Raw genomic sequence first — 24,403 nt, 5'->3', positions numbered from 1 at the left:
CCAAACCAGATATCGTTATTACCCCAATTAATTAGTTTTATCCAGTGTTTAACCTGACATAAAATAAAGGCTTAGAAACTCTGATTAAAAAAACAAACAAAACAAAACAAAAATAGTAATTATATCCCCTCACACAATAAAGATAAAGCCTCTGCTTCTACTGACTCTTAATGCTGTCACAGTGTTATTCAATATCTTAGAGAAGTTAAGGTCAGACTCAGTGTAGCCAACTTTATTAACACTCGTCTGCGCAAACTTTGTGATATTTCTTCTTTGGCGATGTGGCGATGGTGACTGATGTGAAGAGTGTCCTGTTTTGCATGTCTTTGAAAGGGCTGAATGTATGTTATCTGTACCGTATCTATTTATTTTCACAGTTATAATTATTTTCCCAGGATCACACAAACATGAACAAGATGTTAATTGTGACCTTTCTGCTTTTGACTAAAATGAAACTTCCCCCCTAAGGGGAAGTGAGATTTATCAAACATTACAAGCCTGCAAAAGGGCAGAATGAGCCGAGAATGGAAATTAAACTTAACGTACACATGACTTTATTTTCATAACCCCCTTTCTTTCAGCGCAGAGCTGTTTATTAGCAGCGGTAACTCGCTAAAATGTTGGTTAATAGTTATAGTTAAACAGTCCACTAAAGTGTAATGTTAAAAGTTGGATATGTCTGATGGTTTTATAATTTGTAAGTTCTTGGACTTGCAGGTGTAGATAATATTTTAAGTTTTGCAATACAGCCACTTCATAATAATTAAAATTTTCGAAAGGAATAAATGTTAATGGAAAATGTAACAGAAAGGGCTGTGACTCAAAATGAAGAACATTTTGTTCCGACATAATTAAATTCATGATCTATAAAAAGACTGAGGTGCATTCAAAACAATGTGTAGAGAGGTGACACGGCCTTGGCGTGATCTGATGAAATAAAGAATAAATTTAAAAGAATAAATAAATAATAAAACAATCGAATCACTTTCTTGACATTTCGGTTTATGCACAGGTTACAGAAATGCAGAATTGAGAGTAGAGCTGGGCGATAGAACGATAACGATATGTATCGCGATATAACTTTTACTCGATAGAGAAATTAAGCTATCGCGATAGACCTCGCCGCTCTTGTCCTCTTAAAAAAAAAAAAAAAGGTCAGCCAATCCAAATTAAGTAGCGCAGAGCCGAACCAATCACAGCCGCAGCGTCACGTCGCGTGACTTGTTACGTACAGCACAAGTGCCAAGCCGCACGTGTGTTTGTTTGGGAAGCAGCCAGCGGGTAATGGAGCCAGCGCGTAATGGAGGAAATGAGTGTGCCGACTAGAAAAATCAACCGAGCGTGACCAAAGAGAAAACAGATGATGGTTCCAATGCCGGAGAGATTGTCGAACGGAAGAGCCAAAGAAGTTCCGTAGGGTGAAGGTATTTCGGCTATTTCAAGTCTGACAAAAAACAGAGTAGCGTGCACTGTAAATTGTGCCGAAAGCAAGTCTGGAAATACAATAAACTGGTGCATGCGTCACACGAAAACGGAAAATCTCCGTTTTCAAAAATACCCGTGTACGTGTGGACGTAGCCTCAGTCTCTGACTGGAAGCGCTAATTCGTCATTCGGCTTTTGTCAGACTAAAGTAACTGTTAAAACTGTTTGAAAAGCTCAGCTATACAACAAGGAGAGATTGAGAATTTCCTTTTAGTTCTCAGTTTATTTGATATTGACAAAAGTTAGTCAGTTTTGTCTGTTCTTCTGTAAAACAAACTAAGATTTATTTTTAGAATTAATATTTTGTTTCTAAGTGGAATTGACAATTTAGTAGTCTGTTTCGTTTGTTCTATTTTGAAACTTAAACGCTTTAGTGGCTGCCTTTTGTGTAGTTTGCAATATTTGCCTTTATTTATCTGAAAAAGTCTCATGTTCCTTAAGTAGATCTACCCTGTTGAACTTATTATGGGAAATAAATATTTAAATAAAAACAAGCTGCTGATTATTTCACATTTTACTTGTGAGCAACGGCACATTTAAATCTTACAAATATAGTTATTTGGCTTATATCGTGATAGATATCGTTATCGCCTGAAATGAAAAAAACATATCGTGATATGAAAAAATCTCATATCGCCCAGCTCTAATTGAGAGATTGTTTATTTTCCATCCTGGGATTAGTTTTTTCCTCCTGGTGCATGTTTTTATAATAAACTACTGGCCACCTGCCTTCAAGCACCAATTTTAACTTTTACTAATTGACAATAAGTGGACTGAGGGCCAATAACAATCTATTACTAAATGGTCTGAGACACAGCTGTGCTACATTCAGCAGACCTGATACCATGTTATTAGCACAACATGGTATCAGCTGAAGCTTAATTGTAGCTGATTGTCTGTAATGCTGTTGAATGGAAGAGTCTGGGATTAGCAAAGTTACTATACAATTCATTTTGTGGGGATCACAAATGCATGTGCAACTGTCTGTCACACAGTTGTTGAACTCTGGAATAAAGTTACACAACGTGACAGTGCATTTCCATCTATTTATTTTTTCGGGGGGAATCAGAGGCTGAAATCCGGCCTGTAAGGAACCCATGGATTACCCATGGATGACCTAACTGTATTCATTTGGATTTAATATGCCATTATTTCTTCAGTCTGCACACTGACTTTAGAGAAGTTTATGCATTGTAATTTCAAATCCAGTTAGGGGGAAATTAAATTTGTCTTTCTAAATCATATTTCCAGTACACAAAAATTGTTCATTTGTATGATGAACAAGTAAGAAACTTAACCTTTAAAGCATTTACGCACACATTCACACCTGCACCACAATCAATTTCCGAGCAACTTTTTTCTCCTAATCATAGCCAATAAAAGAGTGTTGTCTCTCTGTTTCTGCGTCTGCTTCCCGTACATCAGGATAGCTTGTCATTTCTCTTTGCTGAGTGCTCCTCCTCCTTCCCCTAGCTCCACTTCTTCTTCTTCCCCTGTCCTCACTCTTCTGCATGACCAGTTCCATGTCAGCTCTTAATTGTGTTTTGATGTTCTTCCAGACCTGCAATTGAGCTCCATTCTCGCCAGCCAAAACAGAACAGACATTTGTCAATGCGCAGCTAACGTGATATTCCCCACTCTCTAACATGTTATCTGCTGCTTTTATTCATTTCATCCTCTTTTCCTCCTTTCTCCTGTCCCAGTGTTATCCAACTTCTGTCTGTCTGTCCATCTATCTTCCTGCCTGTCTGTCTGTCCATCTATCTTCCTGCCTGTCTATCTATCTATCTATCTATCTATCTATCTATCTATCTATCTATCTATCTATCTATCTATCTATCTATCTATCTATCTATCTATCTATCTATCTATCTATCTATCTAGCAACACTTCAGAGTTGTGCAATGAAGCAGTAAGATCAGAGAAGGATGAAACCAAAGACCTTCTTCCCCCTCTGGGGCCAATGTCACATGTAATAACTGTTACTTATAAGGCAAACTCTCTCTCTCTCACACACACACATGCACACACAAACACACACACAGTGTTAGACTGTCCTAACACTCAACTAAGCTCGGCTTGAGGAGTAAATATTTGTGCTGTGCAAGCTCTAGACATAGGAAGGCTCCTCACCTCAGCACTGTGCCACCAAATCATAAAATATTCAGAGAGAGGAAGACGGGAGGAGGGGAGAGAATGAGGGAGTGGGAGAATGAGAGGAAAAGAAGGATAGAGAAAGAGCGAGAGAGAGAGAGAGGGAGAGAGAGAGAGAGGTCACACATAACAGAATGAGATGGACGGAGGGGAAGAAGTGCGGGCGTAGGTGGCTCGGTAAAACAGCACAAGATCTGAAGGGAAGGAGTGGGTTGTTTGTGGAAGGGAGGAGAAAGGGGAAAAACAGAGGACATGGTGAGGGAGGCAGAGGGAATGAACAACAAGGCTGAAGGGAGAGAGAATAAAACACAGAGAGGAAAGGCGGAAGAGTGTGACAAGACAGAACGAAGGCTAAAGGAGGAGAGTTGGAGAGGAGGAATGGGTACTCTAAAAGTAGAAGACAAACAAAAATGTAGCCTGACAGGCAGACAACATTAGGAATAATCACACAGCACAATGTGTGGTGTCCTACAGCAGAGGAGATGTGTAAGAGTAAATGGATTGCGGGAAATGATGCTCTAAAGCTCTTAATGGTCCCAGTCAGTCTGCAGCTGAAGAGTGATAATCCCTATCCAGGACTTAATGAGGGTTTATTCTTTCACAGGTCATTCTGTCCTGGGATCTTGAAAGACTTCTCACTGTTAAAGCTGCTCTATTCACAACCACTCTGCTCACTTTGTGACTTTGAGGAATCACTACACCACACTGCTATCCTTTTTGTGGTATTTGTTCTTGTGACTGAGTAATGTCTACTTTGAGTTAATCACAGTAATTTTACTAAAAAACAAACCAAGAACTTTTAGCCATTTTCAGCCTTTATTTCATAAAATGTTATTTCCCCAACAAGGTGAGTCCCGAGGCAAAGGTGATGCCAGTGCTGCTTGTTGTTATTGTGGACCCTGTAGTTGGCTGATATTCATGAAAATTAACACACAGGTGGAGCATTGTCAAAACAAGAACTAAAATTTCTGCAAAACTGCACTGGCCACACACTAGTGATTTACAGTTTTTAGCTATGCTGTCACAGCTATGGGTAATAAAGTCAGCCATTTAGATGGTAATACAGTATCTCAGCAACGATATGATGGATATTCATAACATTTTGCCAGTTAGATCCCCATGAATTAAAATAGCAGGTGCTTTTTCCGCTGCTGTGACCCTCAGTGGTTATGCTACGAGGGTCCGTCGGCAGTAATCAAGAGACATGGGTTTGCTTGATTAAAGTTATCATGACTTTTACTTTTAAAAATCACCTGCTGTACAACAACAGCCAAGTACTATTTCTTTCTATTCACACTTCTTCATTTGGCAGGTGCTTTAGTGTAAAGCCACAGCTGTGCTTTCGATTCAAGGTTGAATTGGTTGTGTGCTATTTTTAAAGTTAACACACTAAAACCATGTGTGGCAGGTAAAAGGTAAAGTTGAGAGGCGTTAATGATGCTGCTGTTACAAAAGGCAACAAGCCAATATAATTAAAACAATCACAACAGTGACATTTGCTGAGATAATTTGCCTTTGCACACATTCATTTGGTATTTATACCATTTATGTATAATATAATAAATCTACGAATTCCCCGTATGTGCATGAATGTTGTTTGCACTTCATTCATATGATCAATGTCAAACTTGACAGGGTTGTTGCTAGATATCATCAAATGTAAAGGTATGAACTGATAAAATAATAGTTTAAATAGTTCTTTAGGTTCATAAAGCCCCATCCTTATATAAAGCGATTCCCTCTCTGCCCATCACTTTTTAGTAGAAAACAAGTCACCAGTGGACAGTCCGTCATCTGTCAGTCAACAATATCTAGTCATCAACGTCACTTCAGAAGCAGTTATTTCACCTGTCGTTGCCACATGTCTCCAAATGTCATTGACATCTCAGGGTCTCTGGTGGCTACATCAGCGCTAGTCTATTCCTGTGTGTACTCCCCTTTATGCTTGATGTCTCACTCCTCTGGTGCCTGCATACCGATGTCAGACAACATAGTTTATAGATTAAACCTCCACTCACTGTGACATCTAAATTCGGAGATATTAGGAAATATTGAATATCTGCACTAAATTTCTGGGAAATGGATGATTTTAATGAGGACTCATTCTTTGAGAAAAAATTTTTTGTAGGAAAAATGCACTCACTCCGTTTGCTTATAGAGCAAAAATAGAATCATGAAAATATGGAAAGCAGTTACATTCAATTCCCTCTGCGGGAAGTAAATGGCTTAAAATTGACCGTTAGGATCAATAGCCACTAGTCTTTCAAACAGCAGTTCAAATGGAGGATACAAGAGAAAAACATAACGCTGAAAACAAGTGCAAATACTTTACTTTTTTTCTTTTTCTCTTTTTAAAATATATTGTAAAATATGGTCATTTTCAGGTTTCACTGTCTGTGAGATTCAGGGGTGTTTCCATCATTTTTATGTGGTTGTTGTCAAGGAGGCTGACACGACTCCCAGAGACCTGCAGCAACATTATCAGAAGGCTTAAACTCTGTTGACTGGCAGTGTCCATATTATGTACATTACACTTTATAACAAACCAAGAAAGGCTGCTGTGTACAGCACCACTGTATCGTTAGTGCCGAAAGAAGCAGGCGATGTTACACTAGGTAACCACTTGAGTCATAGCCAAAGAACCAATGAGCTCTATATTTGTTATAAAAACAAAGTTAAAGAAAGGGAATCTAAAAAAGTTGATTTTGAAAGTTAATATTTTTTGTCTACTTAAAATTGGCTAAATTATCTAGAACTTTAATTAAAAGTAAATGCATTCTCTTAAACAAGAAGCCACTGACAGCAGATGTTCTCCATTCAGGATTCATTCAGTTGCCCTTTTTCCTGATAAACAACTTGATTTAAAAAAACTAACAAAAAAAAGCATTCAAGTTGCTTTGGGTTATAACAATTAGATTTACCAAAGTTAGTCTCAGTAATCATGGACAGGTTGTCAAACTATCGCAGAGCTAACATCGAGAGACAGACAACCATTCACACTCATAGTCAGTTTAGAACTGCCAGTTAATCTAACGGCATGCATGTCTTTGGACCGTGACGGGAAGGTGGAGTACCTAGAAAAATCATACAGGGAGAATATGCAAACTCCACTAAAAGGCCCCAGATTGGAGCACATTTACTATCCCTCACCTGACCTGTAACTCTGGAGTCCATACGGTGATTATATCATCCCTCTGTCTGCAGACTCTAACAGTTGTTTCCACTATTGTGTTACAGCTTGAGGCTCACAGGCCATTAATCAGGATGGGTCTTTGGAATCGAGATGAAGGTCTTCTCTACACATGTTTTATCCAGAGCTTACAGTGTAACTGTAAATCATTAATTTGGTTCATTTCTATTAAGACACCCACTGCAAGATCTATGTGTGTGTCTGTTTGAGTGCACATTCAGTCCATCATACTCTGTATTAACTTAAACCATATCTGTCTGCTTTCCTTCCTCCCTGCCACCATAAATAGAAACTGCCCCAGACACATTACTATTCCAACAACATAATCCAATGCAGGTATAACCTACATCACAGCACAGAATTGATACACTAGTCTAATAATGGCTTCATATTTCCCTCTATATCCCCTAACGTCCCATGGAATCAATACCACAGCAGAAGCCGATGGAAATGACGCATTTTACATGATGTAAAGTGAGAAATGAGGTCACATATCAACAAGAACAAGTTTTATTTGCTTGCAAGGACTTGGCAGCTGAATGTCTGGTTGTGGTACAAAAAAAACAGCTCCTCAGCCTGCGCCAGAGCATCCCTCCTATCCTGAGAGGAGGGAGAGGGAGCGCGAGATACACGCAGTGATACAGAAACACAACAGGGGATGCACCGGCTGCAAGTGAGTCGTTCGGGATTGTTCCCTTTTTCTTCTCTCGGTTGGGGATGAAAACACTGACTAACAAGCGCTGCCCACTGACTTTGCCACGCACACAATCGTCGGAACTTCGCTTTTGGACACTTTTGTCGTTTTGTGCGCTTGCAAACGTTACCCTGTGCGTGTTTTGAGGTTCACAGATCAATACTCATCGAATTAAGTATTGTTATCATTTAAGTTACTGCAGCTTAAGTTGTCGGGGTTTTGCGCACAAAGACTGGCGGTGTACATCTCTCGTCTGCCCGTGCTCACACGGAGGTGTCCGGTATGCGTGCCTAGAGAGAGAGAGAGAGAGAGAGAGAGAAAGAACGAACTCCCGTGGATGCGACCGTGACCTCCTGAATCTGGATACTGGGGGCTGGGGGGGCTTTCTCTATCCTCCTTTATGATACAAACCTTACCTTTTCAGCGAGGAGATCTGTTTAGGAGTCTGTGCAACGTTTCACTTCTGAGCGCACTTGTCTGACTCAACGATGAGCTCCCGTGGGAAATACTGCGTGTTTTTGTTCTTGCTTAAAAGTATCCTGTCGGACCCGGGAACCTCAAATCAAGGTGAGTAAAGGGCGTCACAATGACCACACACTTAGAACAAGGGTGGATGCACCAAATTAGTCTCCTCAAACAAAAACACAACACGCACGCTCACACGCAAAACGCAAAGTACAGCCTTTTTCAACATTTGAGAACACGTGCATGATGAATATTTAACGAAACAAGTTAATAATTTGTTCACCCATTAAAGCCTGACGGATTTGCTTTTTATTTGTGATTTGTGGAATTTTCTCTCTTATGCAGCTTCCCGGCATTTGTCAAACAATAACAACAACATTAGCGTTTGACGGATTTCAAAGTGCACTCTGCATTTGCAGCCTGAAAATGCATCTGAGATTTTCATTTTGTCGGCCGGACCCATAGATGTCAGTCTTGGTTTCAATACGTTTGTGTTTTGTCCTAATTAATGATCCTGTATTGCTTACAGCACACATCATCCAAAGGCAACATTAAGTCAGGAAGTTTTTCAGATCATTTGACTTAAAATGATACTATTGTTAATGTGAAATTTTTTAAACACTCAACATACAGTCATTTCAGTGGAAAGGCACAGGTTTAAAAAGAATCAGCACTGCACATGCATTTCAGTTTCATAATACACAACACACCGAGAGTTCAACTGCAAAAAACAACAACAAAAAAAAAGATTCACACCATGGAGGCTGTCTGCTCCATGGTGTGAATGCTTGGTCTACAGGCTGAAGCTCCTTGAGCCAAAATGACATCTTATTCACCTCCAAGTGCACAGAAACATCACCACAGCTATAGGAACCACTCAGTGCTACTGTAAATGGCAGCCCCTTATATTGCGAAGAGGATTCCTCTAAGGCAGGTGAATCTTATTATGCTGGGCCAGTGGTTGACAGTAGCTACATCAGAATAGCTCTCCATATTTCAGGATTCATTTTCAAGTCATGCTGACATCAGTGTGCAGTTGCATATGTTTGAGAAAGACAGGAAATAATAGTGTTATTTCTCCTTCGTTGTGCTTGCAAGTCACATGGGTAAATGGTTGCCCTAATGCAATCTGTTCTTGACATCTTCCTCTTTGCACGTTTGCAAAGAGGTCAGTTTAATATTCCTTCCTGAATGTTTAATGTGTAGGATACACGTTTTCAAAGATGACAGGAGCTTCGCTAGCCAAATGTCAAAGTCTCCTTCACTACATTTTTCTGTCTTTTGTGGGAGTGTGTGTGTCTGTGTGTGTGTGGGCGCACACTCATTTTCCCCCACAGGATGTCTGTCTGCCTGTGGTGGTGACAGGCTTAAAGAAGAGGGGATGCACACAGGGGAAACTTGAAAAAATGACATCGTGAGGTGCTTAAAATGTAGTGTGAACAAGCTAATCTATGTTAGATGGTGCAATGTGTCTGAGTGAGTTTTCTGAATGTGAATCACATGTTTATGCCCTCATAGAAAAAAAGAAAATGAGAGTCAGAAGATAGTGTCTGTGGGGGTTTTAATTGAGTCATAAAACATATTTGTTTTCTATAAAGTATATTGAAGATTGTTAAAGGGAGTGGTAAATTACCGTTTAAACTTAATTGTTCATAAATAATTTCAATCTGCTTATTGTCAAAAGAGAACCTTTTAGACGAGGCTCTTATACGGCATTTCTGTAAAGTCAACGTTCTCACAAGAATAGGCGGTAATATGGAAGCAGCATTTTTTGCATTATAATGTATAGGAGTGGGAATTCAGCACAGACATCCACACTGTGGTGCAAAACTACACAGTTGATGTGCTGGTCAGAACAAGGCTCTTTTGTAACATAATAGGTTAGGCTTGTTCTTAGCTAATGAGAGGCTCTCCAACTTGTGAGTAACCTTAAATAAGTGTAGTTTGTAAGCAATTGAGCCTGACATGTTTGTGTTTCCAGTAAAGTATCTAATTCATTCCTTGGAGTCTTTCTTTTGTCAGTTTCGGTTTAGAGTCTAGAGTCTTGCTTTTATTAGATTCCTGTGGACAGCAGTTCAGCCATGGAAGTGTTGAGAAGAAGTGGATCCCAGACTCACATGTCCCCTGCTGACTTAAATTAAAATTGCTCATCTGGTACATGAAGTAGAATCAGTCTGCAGTCTTTCAGACTGCATGACACTTTACTACATGACAAACTGCTAAACCTAAGCCCATATAGCCTGCTTATAGGCTCATTTCTACGACAAATGAATGCAGGTGAACATGCAGAATCTCTAAAGGATAGGATTTTCACCAGAAGCTTTCTGTTTCTCTTTGTAGTCTGACTTCTACTGGCAAATTACATTTGTCAGGTAAACACTCCATGCAGAGAGTAAAAGATTTTATTGGGATTGTATTTGTCTGCTTTTATCTAACAAAAATCTAGGTTTATTAATTTTTTTAACATACAACCTGTGGATGGAACAGGAACTCTTTTCCCAGGTATCCACTGGGAAGACTGGAAGCTCCAAACAGGTGTCTGTTTCCCTGAGGTCGTTTGGTTAGAATTATACTAGGAGAGTTGCACATAACACAGACAAGTTGTCATTCCTGTTATACTTCATTGAGGTCCACATGAAGGGTAGATAAATAGTTGGTGCACTGTTATGTAGTGTTATCACAGATAAGTCTGCATAGTCATGCATGCTTTAATTAAAACATGAGAATAATTATTCTAATGACAATTAACAATAAAAAAAAAGAAAATGTGTGTGTTCACCATCTGTGCCCTTTCCCACAAAGGGGTCCATAGAACAGATTAAAAAATGGGTAAAGTGAAGAGAACTGTAATGGTGGCTTGTGCAGATGCAGGTGTTCAGCTCTCTTCTGCTGTCACCCTCACGTTTTCAGTTCTCTTAATCTATTGTTCATTAACAAAATAGCAGCCTTCGTTACATATGCGTCGATTACCATCTTTCTACTATCTATCAGGGACTATGACGTGGATCTTGTATTTGACGCAGTTTTTATCCTGCTTAAGATGTTGTGCACACCATTCTCCACAGGAATAACTGTCCCACTAATGAAGTGGCACGACCACGAAGAAAAGTGCAGGAAGTGGGCTAGGGTAACCGAGGGGTGGGAAATTAATTTTCCTCAAGGGGCCACATGAAAAACTGGAACTGTTTTGTAGGGCTGCACAAATAAGCTGAACTCAATTCTGCCTAATAGTAATATTAATTTGATCTCTTTATAAACTATTACTGATGAGAATAAATATTACAATTAGCCAATTAAAATATGAACTAGGCAGAGGCAAAACACACACATTCTATCACCATTTAATCAACATGCACAACAAAAACAATTGTGCAAGTTCTTGCTGAATTTCAAATATTTTTACCTTCATACAAAGTGTTACTCTTTTAATTAATTACGTCATCTTTCTCAGTCTTGTTTTCTATGTGAGACAAATTCAGTCTGTTTTGGGTATGAACAAGGGATTAAAGTCAGGTTCGATGTCTGAGGTTGATATGGAAGCGTGATAACATCAAAAACTTTACCTTTCCTTTCACAAACCCGAGAATTTCAACTCCTTTTAGGAATTTGCCAAGGCTGAGGAAACTGACAGCTGTGTGGTAGCCTATGTCACCATGTGCATTCTCATACTCCTCCAAATGTGAAATAAATTATATATAACTCAGTGCTTTCGCATTGGGGAAGTTAACTAATTTAGTTAAACAACATGGCTAATTTTTAGCACTGATTTACACAACGTCTCCTGATGTATATTAAAATGAAATAATATGAATTAGAGCTCTGGGATAATCTCAGACACTTTTATTTTGCACTTGCTTTAACAGTGCAGCATTGTTCCCAGTCAGACTCGGGACAAACTGGCAGGTGTTAAAACTGATGGCTGTCTATTTCATAACCTAGCCAAGCGTGATGTTGCATCCATTGAGAAATCAGTCCCTGCCATATACTCTTTAAAGAGGACATGAAATGCTTCGTGTACAGAGGCTAATTTACACCAAGGAGCCCTGCTATCAAAAACTTACATGGATTTCAATTGTCTGTGAAGCTGAATTTAAGAAATAAATGTTGAACGTGAAAGTTTTTAGAACATATTTAGTACCATCTTGTGTCAGTACAGAACTTGACATCACTGGGTTGGTTGTTTGGCTGCAATCAATAGACTTACATTAGTTTATGTTACCTAAATAATAACAGAACTAATAATTCAGGGAAAAACAAAGGAACTAAACTAGATCGCATTGTAAGGGAACAGTGTTGGGACTAACGCGTTATTAAGTAACGCGTTACAGTAACTACGTTATTATTGTGGTAACGAGCACGGTAACTAGTTATTATGCCAAAACCGGGAACGCGTTACTCGTTACTGGGATTTAGATAGGCTTGTTATTCGTTACTTCGTGTGGTGGCTATCGCGGAGCTTCCACAGATTCAATAACATTAGCAAGTGGTGGAGGCCAGCAGGTGGATGAAGGAAAAGGGAGGCAAGAGGAGAGACGCGAAGCGGCCGCTGGTCCGAGTATCAGGTGAACTGAACTTCAGGTAAGAAGTTATAACCTGCAGTCCATCTGGGTCAGATATGAACCAAGTTTAGGTGGAGTTTATTTTTGTTATGCTGACTTTTTCGTACTGCGTGCTAGCTAGCATGACGGAGTTTCTATACAGCTGGGTGGTGCTATGTTACTGATGTTGAACTTTATTTTGTTCATAATGTTAATTATTAGAGTTGCCAACCGTCCCGTAAAAAACGGAATCGTCTCGTATTCAGAGAAAATATTATGCGTTTCGTATTGAGGTGAAAAGGAACACAGTTTGTCCCTACAATGAAAAAGACACAAAGCTGGAGTTATTCTGTGTCTTTGCTGCACAGCTGCCTCTTCTCTCATTCTCTCCCTTCCCTCTCCTGTTTCTACTTCAATCATGAAACTGATCAATGATCAGCTGATCGGCTTTTCTCTCTTGTTTGTTTATCGCTCACTTTGCGCCAGAAAGAGGAAACCAGCAGATGTCGCGGTAAACAACAGCAGCACTTTTAAGCTTGATCAGCTATTGTTAGAATTTATTTAATATTAATTTCTAGTATCAGCTGATGTTTGCTGGAGCCACAGCTGTAAACCTGCTGGTCATGATGTCGGTTTGTATATCTGGTCAGAGGGAAACATGAAGATGAAACCAGGAGATGTCCTTACTGAATCATCAGAGCTGTGATGGAGAAACAGGTTTACCTTTTAGGTGACATGAATGAGTTGAAGGGAAGTTATGAACTGTTTCTGAGAGACAAATAACCCCAGGATCCTTTTCTAAGTAGCTGACAGATGATAGATTGAGCATCATTGATAGATTGATACATATATACCATCAGAACAGTGTACATCACTGTCACAACAGTGTTTATTTTCATTCAAAGGCTTTATGATTTTTCCTATAATGGTGGGCCGGTCTCTAGTCAAAATGCCCGGGATGATTTTTTTGTCCCAGTCCAGCCCTGTATGCAGCTCATCTGCAGTCTGGTGTTACCTACATCTTCCTATTCGAAAGGCAGAATTTCCGAGTTCTGAGTACAATCGAAAGCACCACGACTGCAGTTTTTGTGTTGGATGTAAAAAGCAGGCTAGGATAGAATCAGGTGTGGGATTTCTCTCGTGGAAATGTGCACATTATTTTTCCCGTTCTATTGGTAGGTGGCACAGTGCACTTGTGGCAAGTAAGCAAGCTAGAAGACTGGCAATCTTGCTGGGTATCCAGTTACAGAAGCAACACATTAACAAGAGAATTCTGAGTAAAACCAAAGTTACTTTCCCTAGTAACTAGTTACTCTGAAAGTAACGAGTAACTTGAAGTAACTGAGTTACTTTTGATAGAAGTAACTAGTAATGTAACTAAGTTACTAATTTAATGTAACTTACCCAACACTGTAAGGGGATCACTTTTGTATTGGATGTAACAATGAGCTTTATGTTAAGAAACCGAGGATATACCGAGGATATCAACTTTCACTGTCTCTCTTTTAGCAGTAAGTGACTCTTTGTTGTTTGGCTAGCTGCACTGAAACACTTGTTTCCAACACCTGTTAGCTCTAATGTTTGCCTTTTCAAAGCACTTTATGAATGAAGATTGTGTGGAGGAGGGTCTGTTTGAGTTAGGTGACTCGAGTGGTTCACAGGACAAACTCAAGTCAGAAACTCTGATTTCTCCTCCTCTGGCCGGGTATACTGAGCGGCGCAATCAGCTGATGGGATCAGCACTATTTTATGAAATAGAATATTCTCTTTTTTTCCCTAAGCACATCCAAGCAGTTTATAACATAACAGGTTACTACACATCACACCACAGACATACTGTGTTTCTTACCAAAGCATGATCATGAATGGAATCAGCATATTAGCAGGAAAAATAGGTCGATGTGTGCGATGGACAAAAACATCCCCCCCAAAAAACAGAGGCTCTGAGGAAGAGATACCACACTTTTTGGAGACATTTTTTTCCATGTCACATGTCACTGACTGGATTACGTCATATTAGAAGTGAGGAAAAGCAAAGTCCAAATTTGAGAAAAGGAGATTCCAATTTGGAGATTTTCTTTTTTTCCTGCAGACATGCTGATGGATGTTTGGACTGGATCAGCTGTGATTGTGTCTCACTCCAGCTTATCAGTCCAGTGACTCAAAAAGACACCGTTCTCAATTATAAAGTGCTTAACAATCCCGAACATTACGGCTAACAGCTGGATTTTCCATTCAAGTGCAGCTAGCCTAACAACAAAGAACTATTTACTGCTAAAGAGACAGAGGGTCCACTTTAACTGTGCTAGCTCCTTCATATTCTCACACTCTTTCACTTTCCCAAGTACAAAGATACATACGTTGTGTGTCATAGATATTCAAGGTTAACTAAAGGCCATTAGACACTATTGCATAAAAGTGATGGGCAATTTAACATTTTTCAGATGTGAACTTGTCAGATGACGTATATACACACTGAACTTATTGCATTTTTGCTGAAAATTCATCCTAAGACAAAAATTTATGAAAAAAATAAAGTCAACATCAAGCCATGATGAGCTGGTCCTGATGTTTCTAAACAAGAAAAGGGTGAAACAGAGATTTTGGGTTCACACAGTTCTCAAGAGAAGGCAGCAGCAGGAAGAATTTCATGATTTGGTCCAGGAGTTTAAGCTGTACCCCGACTGCATTCGTACATATTTCAGTATGTCTGTGGAGCAGATTTAGCTCTTGTTAACACAGCTGGGACCACATTTGAGGGAGCAGAGAAATAATTTTGGAGAGCCGATTGACCTGGAGCAGTGTCTAGCTGTGTGTCTGAGGTAAAATAGTATTATTTTACTATTTCTATATGATTGTGTATTCAGTACTGGTGTGTCTTTGAGGCACACTTTGAGCTACACTTGTCAAATGCAGTGGTCTGATTGGTAAGATCTGTTTATTCACATGCAAAAATATTTAGCTTGGTTCAAAGAAATGAAAAGTGCATATTCATCCTACGAAACCACACAGTCAGAGGGAACGGCTGAATTAAGAATAGTTGAGCCTGAAAAATATTTTTAATGAAGTAATAATGGAATATTCACACAGATATTACTTATCCTGTAAGTAAAGGCCTTCAAACTCCAAAATTCCTGCAATGTCCTCTGTCCTTATAATAATTGTTGTTATTATTGGTTCACCAGGAAAGAGCCATACTCTCGAATGCATCCTTTTTCAGCATATTAGTGCATCAGAATCTAACAAACACACTTTGAGAAACTCCCTAAGAGATGTTTTTTGGGGATTTTGTAGGAAATGACAAATCTGGACTTGACTGCTCCATCCCTAGATGTGTAAAGCTTAGTAAAAAGTTCTTGTTGCTTCTGCAGATTTGCTAAAAAAGATTGAGATTCCCACTTTTCTCTTCGTGTTTAGTCTCTTAATGGTGATTCAAGTTGTAATCGTTAAACACAGCAATCTGCTGTTTACGAACTAACTAAGCACACAGCTTTACCTCTGTCTTTACAAATAAGTCCATGTCTTGTTTAAAATTCTACATTCTGTATCAATCTTTCTTCTTCTTGTTCTTCTTTTTTTTTCTTTTTTTAAATGTGAGCTGACATCTTTCAGGATTAGCAATCTCACAACTTCTATAAACATCTGTTACAATGCATTTATACTGAAGCTGCATTTGCTTGCATAAACATATGTAAATTCACCTTCAGAACAAAGCAATGAAGTGAGCAATTCTGTGAGGAGGAGTTTATCAAAGAGTATTTGATGGTTCAAATGGGACAAACTGAATGATTTATACTTATTTACATGGGAATCCTAATTTTCCATTGACCTCACATGGATGGTCAGGGACAACCAAAGGGCCAGATGTGCCGTGGGGGACATATAATACCCATGATTGGGTGAACCTGTTTAAACCGGCGCTTCTGAGCCTGCTCCTTGTAGTTCCTGTTGGATTGTAAACAAGAATGAGATGCGACTGAGAATAATGATGCACAGTGTGACAGTCATTACAAAAGTGATGCAGCCATAGAGCTAGATGCTAGTTTTGTTTACAGAGCAGACCAGATGAGGGACCCGAGGAACAGTGAAAAACACAGCTGCCTGGACTGGGAGTTGTTCAGTTGCAGAACATTTTTTCTCTCGGATGAATTCATGACGGTGACAGCCATGGCAGTATTCCTCTGCATGGTAATGCTAAGCTAACACCAAAAAAGCTATATGATGGTAGTAATGATGAGCTGACAGGGACTTGAACCAGATCTTAAGCCGGTTATCCACTGAAATGTCAACTTTCCAACAAGAGGGAACAAGACCCAAAGTCTATTCTACTCAAATTACATTAAAATGTCTTATTTACATCTAGACCACATTTCCCTAAGTCTGACTCCAGCTTAAGTGTAATGAAACAACACAACCCCCCCCCCCCCCCCCCCCCCAAAAAAAAACAAAAAAACAAAAACAAAAAAACAGCTATCAGGACAGTACAAGTACAGCCTGGGGAAGCCACCTCAGTGCTGCAGCACAATTTTGATAACACAGAGTGGGATTTGTTTGCAGAAGAATCAGGCCTAGAGGTACATGCTGGTTAAGTCCCTAGTTACATAAACTTTTGCACAGAAAATGTGTTAACATAAAAACACCTCTTAGGTGTTTCCTATGTTTCCTAGCCTGAGGCCATGGATAAACAGCAGTGTGAGGATACCACTCAGGGAGTGGGATGCAGATGTCAGATAAAGTGACAAACAAGCCTGAATCATGGGGAAAACTTCAAAGCCACATGAGCACATTGTGAACTATTTTTACAACAAACCATCCCACAGCATATGGAAAGGTTTTAAGTATAAACTGATGGACAAAAAGACCACCCAGTGATGACTGCAAGCTGTCTGACACTTTTCAGTTCTTTCCCCATTTGACAGACCAGACCAGCAAGTCTCCTCAACTGAATACCCCACCCTATGAGGACCCAACATTGGTCTTAATGCCAGGTGAGGAACATCTCACAAGTATTATCAATCAATCAATCAATCAATCAATCAATCAATCAATCAATCAATCAATCAATCAATCAATCAATCAATCAATCTCTCGAGAAGCATGCCCTGTCACAAATCAGAAGCATCTTCTACCACTAAGCTAGATACGTATAACTTTGCCTACCTCTCATCTCATCCTCAACTAAAAGATGAAACCGTTATGTCAGTGGACTTCAGAGAGCTGCATCAAACACCATCATTCTTCAGAAATTGGTCAGCAAACTGCAAAAACCTGCATCATAAACTTTGTCTCTGACCAACCTCTTTCACTCTATTCTAAGTAAAGGGTACTTCACAGGGTTAATGTTGAGCCCAATGCTCTCCAAACGTTTGACCCATGACTGTAACCCCATTCGTGCCATTATAAAGTTAGTTGGAAACACAGTAGTGGTGCTTATAGGGGAGACAGCCTACTGCCCTGAGCTGAACAATCTCAGCATCACAACCATTCTACCAGCTGTGCCACTATGTAGTGCAGCATTTGTCCAGCTGATGATCATAAGGAATTCGACAGATCGTTAGGTGGTCATTCAACATGTTAAAAAAATGAAAGAACTGAATCTGTTTCCAAGGCCAGCATTAAAATAACAAATAGAATAAAATGGAGTAAATAGAATAACACAACAACAATAATTGCACGGTGAAGGTGAACCAGACCCCCCAGACATAAACACAATTTGTGGCACTAAAAACATTCAACCCACTTCCTGTATGAACCTCTGCTGTGTGGTGGATGAAGGTCAACACAAACCACCTAAAAGACTGAGGAGCAGCTCATCTACAGAGCTCCATGCCTCCATCACACATGTCCTTGTGAAAGCACCGACTCCACTGTAGGCGATTACACACATGTACACACTGCACATCGCACAGTACAAGTAGTAAAAACTTTCTAATATTGTCACTGCTGCTTCTTTTTAAGATTATGTATACTTCTACATTCTATTTATTTTACTGTGAGGCATGATTTTCAGTTTAGTTCAATTCAATTACATTATATTTTTTTAATGCCAAGTCACAGCAGCAGCTGCCTCGGGGCACTTTATAAAAAATGTACAAAAACATTGAATTGTATAGAATTTCGTTGTCCGTAAACAGAGCAGATTAAAAGCTTTCAAACAAGTGTTAAACCTAACATAACAAGAAGAGGCCACAAGGTCAAGCTGCAACGGAGCCATGATTTCAGCTTGTGAAGAGATCCACGGTGTGACAGGCAAACATTGTGTTTACCTGTGTTGGTTAAACTATGATTAGACAGTGAGTCCAGGAGTTTGAGTTCATTTTTTTGCCCTTTTTTTCCTCTGATCAATCAAAATAAAAATGCAAAAATTCTCAAAGAACAAAGTAAATGTTCTTCCTTGATAAATGGCTCGTACTCAAATCATTTATTGAAACTAGCATCTGGTACAATTACTGCCAATGAAATATTCACCAAATTAAAAACTCTTTTTTTCTTTATCCACTGATCTGCTTTGTATTTTACGAAGCAGGTATCTGACATGTCGTCCTTTCTATGGGATCATTTCATCTGATCAGCAGTAACATTTAGACAGACGCTGGAATGACTTTTTCAGGAACCTGCATCATCTGTGCTCAGAGTCAGATGAATTAGATGCTGCTGTCCACTTTTATTATCATCTCATAGAAAATAATGATTCATTTTTTTCCCAGTGGCTTTCTCTAACCACATCCAGGAAACTACAAAAAAAAAGCCAGGGGTCCTTATAGAACTGTCTGTCACCCTGGTGGAGCTCAGCCTTGTGGAGTATCCTTATCCTCATACCTTATATACATATCCTAAAATATTTAGGGATCCTGAATACTCAGTGTCTAGATAGTGTTAATGAACCACCTGCGAGTACACACACACACACACACACGCACACACATATGCACGCATGCATATATGCACAGACATATTCTGCAAACTACTACTTAAAACACAGTTTGTCTCTGCATTAGGCTTTCAAAAACAAAACAAAAAACCAAACCCTTCTGGTCTGTGCACTTACTAGACAACAAGAATCAGAGGTCAAAGAAGGCTAAGCAACAGAGGTTCTTTAGTTCTTTACAACATAAAAGTGTAGGATGATATTCTTGTAAATGGAAATCTTCAAAGGAAGGTGCAGACAGTTAAGTGAGAAAATGGTAAATGCGTATTTCCTTACTTATCAAGCAATTGCAAAGCCTCTTTCAAAAATTCATGAGCTTGAAGTGTTCTTCTCCCCTGCCTTTGTCATCATTAGTCGTGTCTTGTTGCGTTACTGTCACCTGTAGATTAGTGAAAGACTGGGAAACCACTGAAAGGAATGTGCATCACATCGCCTTTTTAAAACAAGGACCGACTCTCGGAAAAACAGCCCCATGGCACTTCTGAACTCCGCAGGAAACCTCTGATATGAAACAGCCTGCAACATAACTCCTGTAATGTGCAGACACCCAACGTGTCTCGGGTAAAGGAAGGACACGGGAGATCATTACACAGGATATTGTTTTACTGTTAGAAGCAGAAGTCCCCGATCACACCTTTGATCCCGTTCAGACCATCTGCTATGGCATAAAAAAGCGTTACAGCATACAGAAATATTAGAGCATGTTTCTGATTTCAGAAGGAGAATATTGTTGAATGTCCTGTCTGATGATATACAGCCCTTTACCTTGGTATGAATAGCTGGCTACAGGAATGGCAGTTCCAGTTGCAAAGGTTTCATTGGCCGATGAAAGGAAATGTAACCAATCAACGTAATGGTTAAAATTACAGAACATACTCAAAACAGCCTGCCTTCAAATAGGGACAGCTCTTGTAAGCCATCAAACCCTTTCATTATGTTGCAGTGAGATTTGTCCCAAAAGCTTTGCAGAGCCACACCGTACATCTCCCAAAGTGTGCCTCTGCAATAATCCGATAGTGCAGAACCTTTTTTAAAAAAAACAACAAAAAAAAACCAGCTTCAGGTTATTATGCTTCTAAAGCAATGCACAGACAAAACTAATGTGATTTGGACTCCTGATAAGTGATTACCAGTGTAATTGTGCTTGCGTGAAAAACAAAAACGGTGTATCAAATTGCCTCCACTGTGGTCTTGGACCATTATTTCCTGGCTCAAAAGATAGTTGTGGAAGTTAATAGTTTCATTCCCACATTGCTATGCATGTATGTTTGTGTGTGCGCTTGGCTTTATGTATATGTGTAACAGAAGGAGAGACAGACAGAGAAGGGACTGCAGTCAGCTGAGCCTGAAGAAGTCACTTGGATGAGTGACGAAACTTTTCTCCCACTGAAAACGCTGCGTCCAGCTGAACAGAATCAACTTTTTGGGACAGAGAAGGGAGTTACTGGAAAATTTTGTGCTGCCAAACGTGCCGTGGAACATTGCTCATGATCATCAAAGACTCTTCTAATTTGGTCCAAATCAATATCTTTCTGTCTCCCTTGGTCTGTCTCACAGGCTCCCTCCCTACATCTCTCTATGTCCTCCTTTTGAACAGAGGCAAGGCCACCTTATTATAATTCAGACCTTAATTACCAGCTGGGAATCAAGGCTAAATGAAGTCTCTGTAAATACTAAAGTGGTTCATTAAGTCTCCCTCAAAGTGTATCTACTCTGGTTATCTAACTTGTTCTCAAAACAGTCACAACCCCATTAAATTAGTCCAGATTTGGCAAAGTCCACCGTACACTAGAGTGACAGGTCGTCTGAAGATGTGACTCTTTGGTCTATAATGTCGACCACTGAAGTGGGACATACTTTATTGATAGAGATTGTAATTAACTGGCTGTGTGGAGACAAAGGAAATTGCACATTCATCATATCAAATTGGCTCAGGGGGCTTAGCAAGGGCCAGATAATGGCTCTCTTCATGCCTGAGCCGTGACCAGAGTGCAGACAGCGAGGGATTGCTACATTTGTATACACAATGCAGCCGTGGATTCACACAAATAAACTGTTGTTAACATGCTCATGCAAAAACACCACCACTAACACTAATGCTGAAATCAGACTGCTCCGTGCTTTTGTCTTTTCAAATGGTCGCTGAGTCAGATTAGCTATTAGAGCATAAACTCTTGGCGTGACTCCATAATGGATGTGCAAAGGAGCAAAGGGACTGACCTGACGTCATACTGCTAACATTTTTGCATGTGATCACAGCTAAATGAACAAACACACTGTGTCGGAGGTGGGCTTTATCTCTTTCTTTTTCACTCACAATAGAGAGTGAGTGCGCCTGTGGGTAGGCGCTGTGACTGTGCACTCACAGAGATGATGTCACAGCCATAGATGGGATTTCATTGATTAATGCTCTTGACTGGAGGGGGAGAACTGTTGTAAAGACTTGCAGAAATGAGATAAAATGTTGTTTCTGTTTTACCGTGCTATTTTTTATAGCAAGAGCTCTCCGTGCTGCCATGGGTCACCATCACTGAATACATTACACTTGTGAACGTTGTCAAATATTGCCAAAGAAGAAATTAATGGGCACCCAATTGGAAGTATGGAAGCACACTGTGAAGGGAATGTGAGTGCCTTTCAGCGTGAAATCACGGGGATCTCGCCACTTGCCTTATCAAGCACCAAAACTCTTCAGATTTTTAACATGTTCACAACTTATACACAAATTCTGCGTTTTCTTTTTTTGTTTTTTTTTGTTTTTACAAGGAGGTGCATGAAGAGGACACTAATCCATACACTACAAAGGCGGGAATGCCATTTTAGGAAAAAAAGTATTTTAAATTAATTAAAAAGAGAAAGGACCTGTGTAATCAGCAATCAGTAGTCCACATGAGTCCATGGGTGGAGAAATGGTGTGTGCCAGGAGTGTCACACATAAGGCTTGAGGGTCAGTATCCCAGCAAAGACCCCAATCCAGCCCACTGGAGGGCTTTGGAACAAGGATGATAAAAAGTTTTGGACTTTTGACTGTATTGTTGTAAGTTTTACAGCATTTGACAGATAAAGACCTCCCTCAAACTCAGTTATACTACAAAAACCAACAGATGAACAAGTAAATGGCATAAAAGTTCCTGTTTTTTCACTATTTACTTGAGAATGTTTTGAAATTATTATTATTTTTTTTTTTATTTCTTTTTACAATGAATCCACAGTAAAACCAACAAACCAAAAAAAGAAAAAGAAAAAAAAAACAGGATGTTTACTTATGATTACAGGACAGTCTGTCCAATGAGCTAATAGAACTAATTTTACACAGTAATTTCTTATTGTTTCCGCCCAAAGAGTCATGCTGACAGATGTTTTCCATTTATTACAGGAACATGTCTTTATCATGTAGACAAACTGACATGCTGTTGAAATTGCACTTCTTTCACTCCCAATAAGATATCTCAGGGAATAAATGTATCGTTAAACATTGTTGCACCGACACAAAGGTGAGTTTCACTCGTCTGGCCCACTTAACATCAAAGTATGTGGCCCACAGTGTAAAATGTTTGACATCCCTGGTGTATGCAATGTTGTTTGGTGTACAAAACCAAACTGGAAAGCATCAAAAACATGTCACAACGAGGAGAGCGACCCAGCAGCTGAGCTCTGAGGGCTTTAATAAACAGGGGTGCACATAAGTGGTCCGCAGGTGCGCATTCGCTGTCAAAATAAAAGACGCGCACCAGATAAGAAGTTGCAACGCGCGTTTGCGTACATATAAAAGGCACTGTTTTTGTCCGCTAGAGTGGGATTTTCACGGCACATTCTGCACCACATCTCTGTGCATTCATCATTTGTTTGAAGCCAGCTCACCTCCTGCAACCACTTTTCCGAGAATACGTGCTTCTTTTGTGGTTCGGACTCCTTCTGTCATTTCTTATAGGTGGAGGAACATCAAAGTAATTGCTTAAAGGAGCTTCTTCGACATTTTTAAGAATTCTTTTTTTTTTTTTTTTTGCCTGTCCCGTTTAGTAGATCATCACACTTAAAACGTAATGCAGTAGGAAAATGTTATAACATGTTACTGAACAATTCATAAATGATCCCACACTGACCATATATCTCTTGAAGTAGTTTTTTAACTATTACAATTTTAATCTTAATTATTGATTTGTTGAGTTAAATAAAGTTTGATAATACTTCCACCTGTCCCCTTTATTCCTCTTTGGCTCTGACCTCTGAGAAGGAGAGTACTAATTTTTCCAGACTTCAGCGAGGTAGAGAGCAGATTTGTGTTGGTGTTGCGCTGGACTTTCCTAAGAGCTGTTATTTCATAGGTGGTTGAATTTGATAAGGGCCTTACACTTCTGTCAGCTCCTCATTGACAGCTTGATAACTATTGTCTGCTCTCTTCCTGTTTTGTCACCTCCATTTCTCTTCTTTTTAAATTCACCATCCAACCTCTCTCACACACTCGCTCTCTTACTCTTTTTGCTCTATCCTGTCATTCTTTGCATCTATGCTGTTGTTCTTTCACTTCTAACTTTTCTCCTTCATTTTACGAGACCTTTTCTTTTTTTTCCACCACTCTGCCCTATCTAGTGGTTCTGTTGGACACCACAACGGTACTGGGAGAACTGGACTGGAAGACTTATCCTGTCAATGGGGTGAGTGACCCTGGTATTTCTTGAATTAAGGCTATTAACTGTTTAAGGTTTTATTGATCAAAAAAAACTTCTGATACCCCCCCCTCCTTTTTTTTTTACATGGTAGACCAATGATGGCTACAATTTGAACCTCTCTTGTCCAAAATCGAAAACTTGAGCCACAGCAGACTAGATTTTCTTGCATTTGAGTCAAATGAAGACAGGAGACAAGTTCTTGTGTCTTATTAAAAAAAATCCTGTGGGCATCAGGCGGCGTGTTTTATACGGCAGCCTTCCTGACAGCAGTTAGAGCAAT

At 39.6% G+C, this 24,403-nt stretch overlaps 1 protein-coding gene across 1 annotated transcript in view; it reads left to right on the top strand.

Annotated features, from left to right (window-relative positions):
- The first annotated feature begins 7,960 nt into the window (after positions 1-7,960).
- The window catches only part of LOC308398709 (ephrin type-A receptor 6-like), a 74,532-nt gene continuing 58,089 nt past the window's right edge, over positions 7,961-24,403 (top strand). The window contains exons 1-3 of the mRNA XM_080885482.1: positions 7,961-8,089; positions 17,445-17,513; positions 24,044-24,108. Coding sequence (XP_080741608.1) covers positions 8,011-8,089; positions 17,445-17,513; positions 24,044-24,108 — 213 coding nt within the window. The 5' untranslated portion in view covers positions 7,961-8,010. The remainder of the gene's footprint in view (positions 8,090-17,444; positions 17,514-24,043; positions 24,109-24,403) is intronic.

The sequence above is a fragment of the Rhamphochromis sp. 'chilingali' genome (genome assembly GCF_963969265.1).
Source record: "Rhamphochromis sp. 'chilingali' genome assembly, chromosome: 6".
Lineage (NCBI taxonomy): Eukaryota > Metazoa > Chordata > Actinopteri > Cichliformes > Cichlidae > Rhamphochromis > Rhamphochromis sp. 'chilingali'.
Note: the sequence above shows the minus strand (reverse complement) of the source record. Positions and strands in the feature narration are given on the sequence as shown.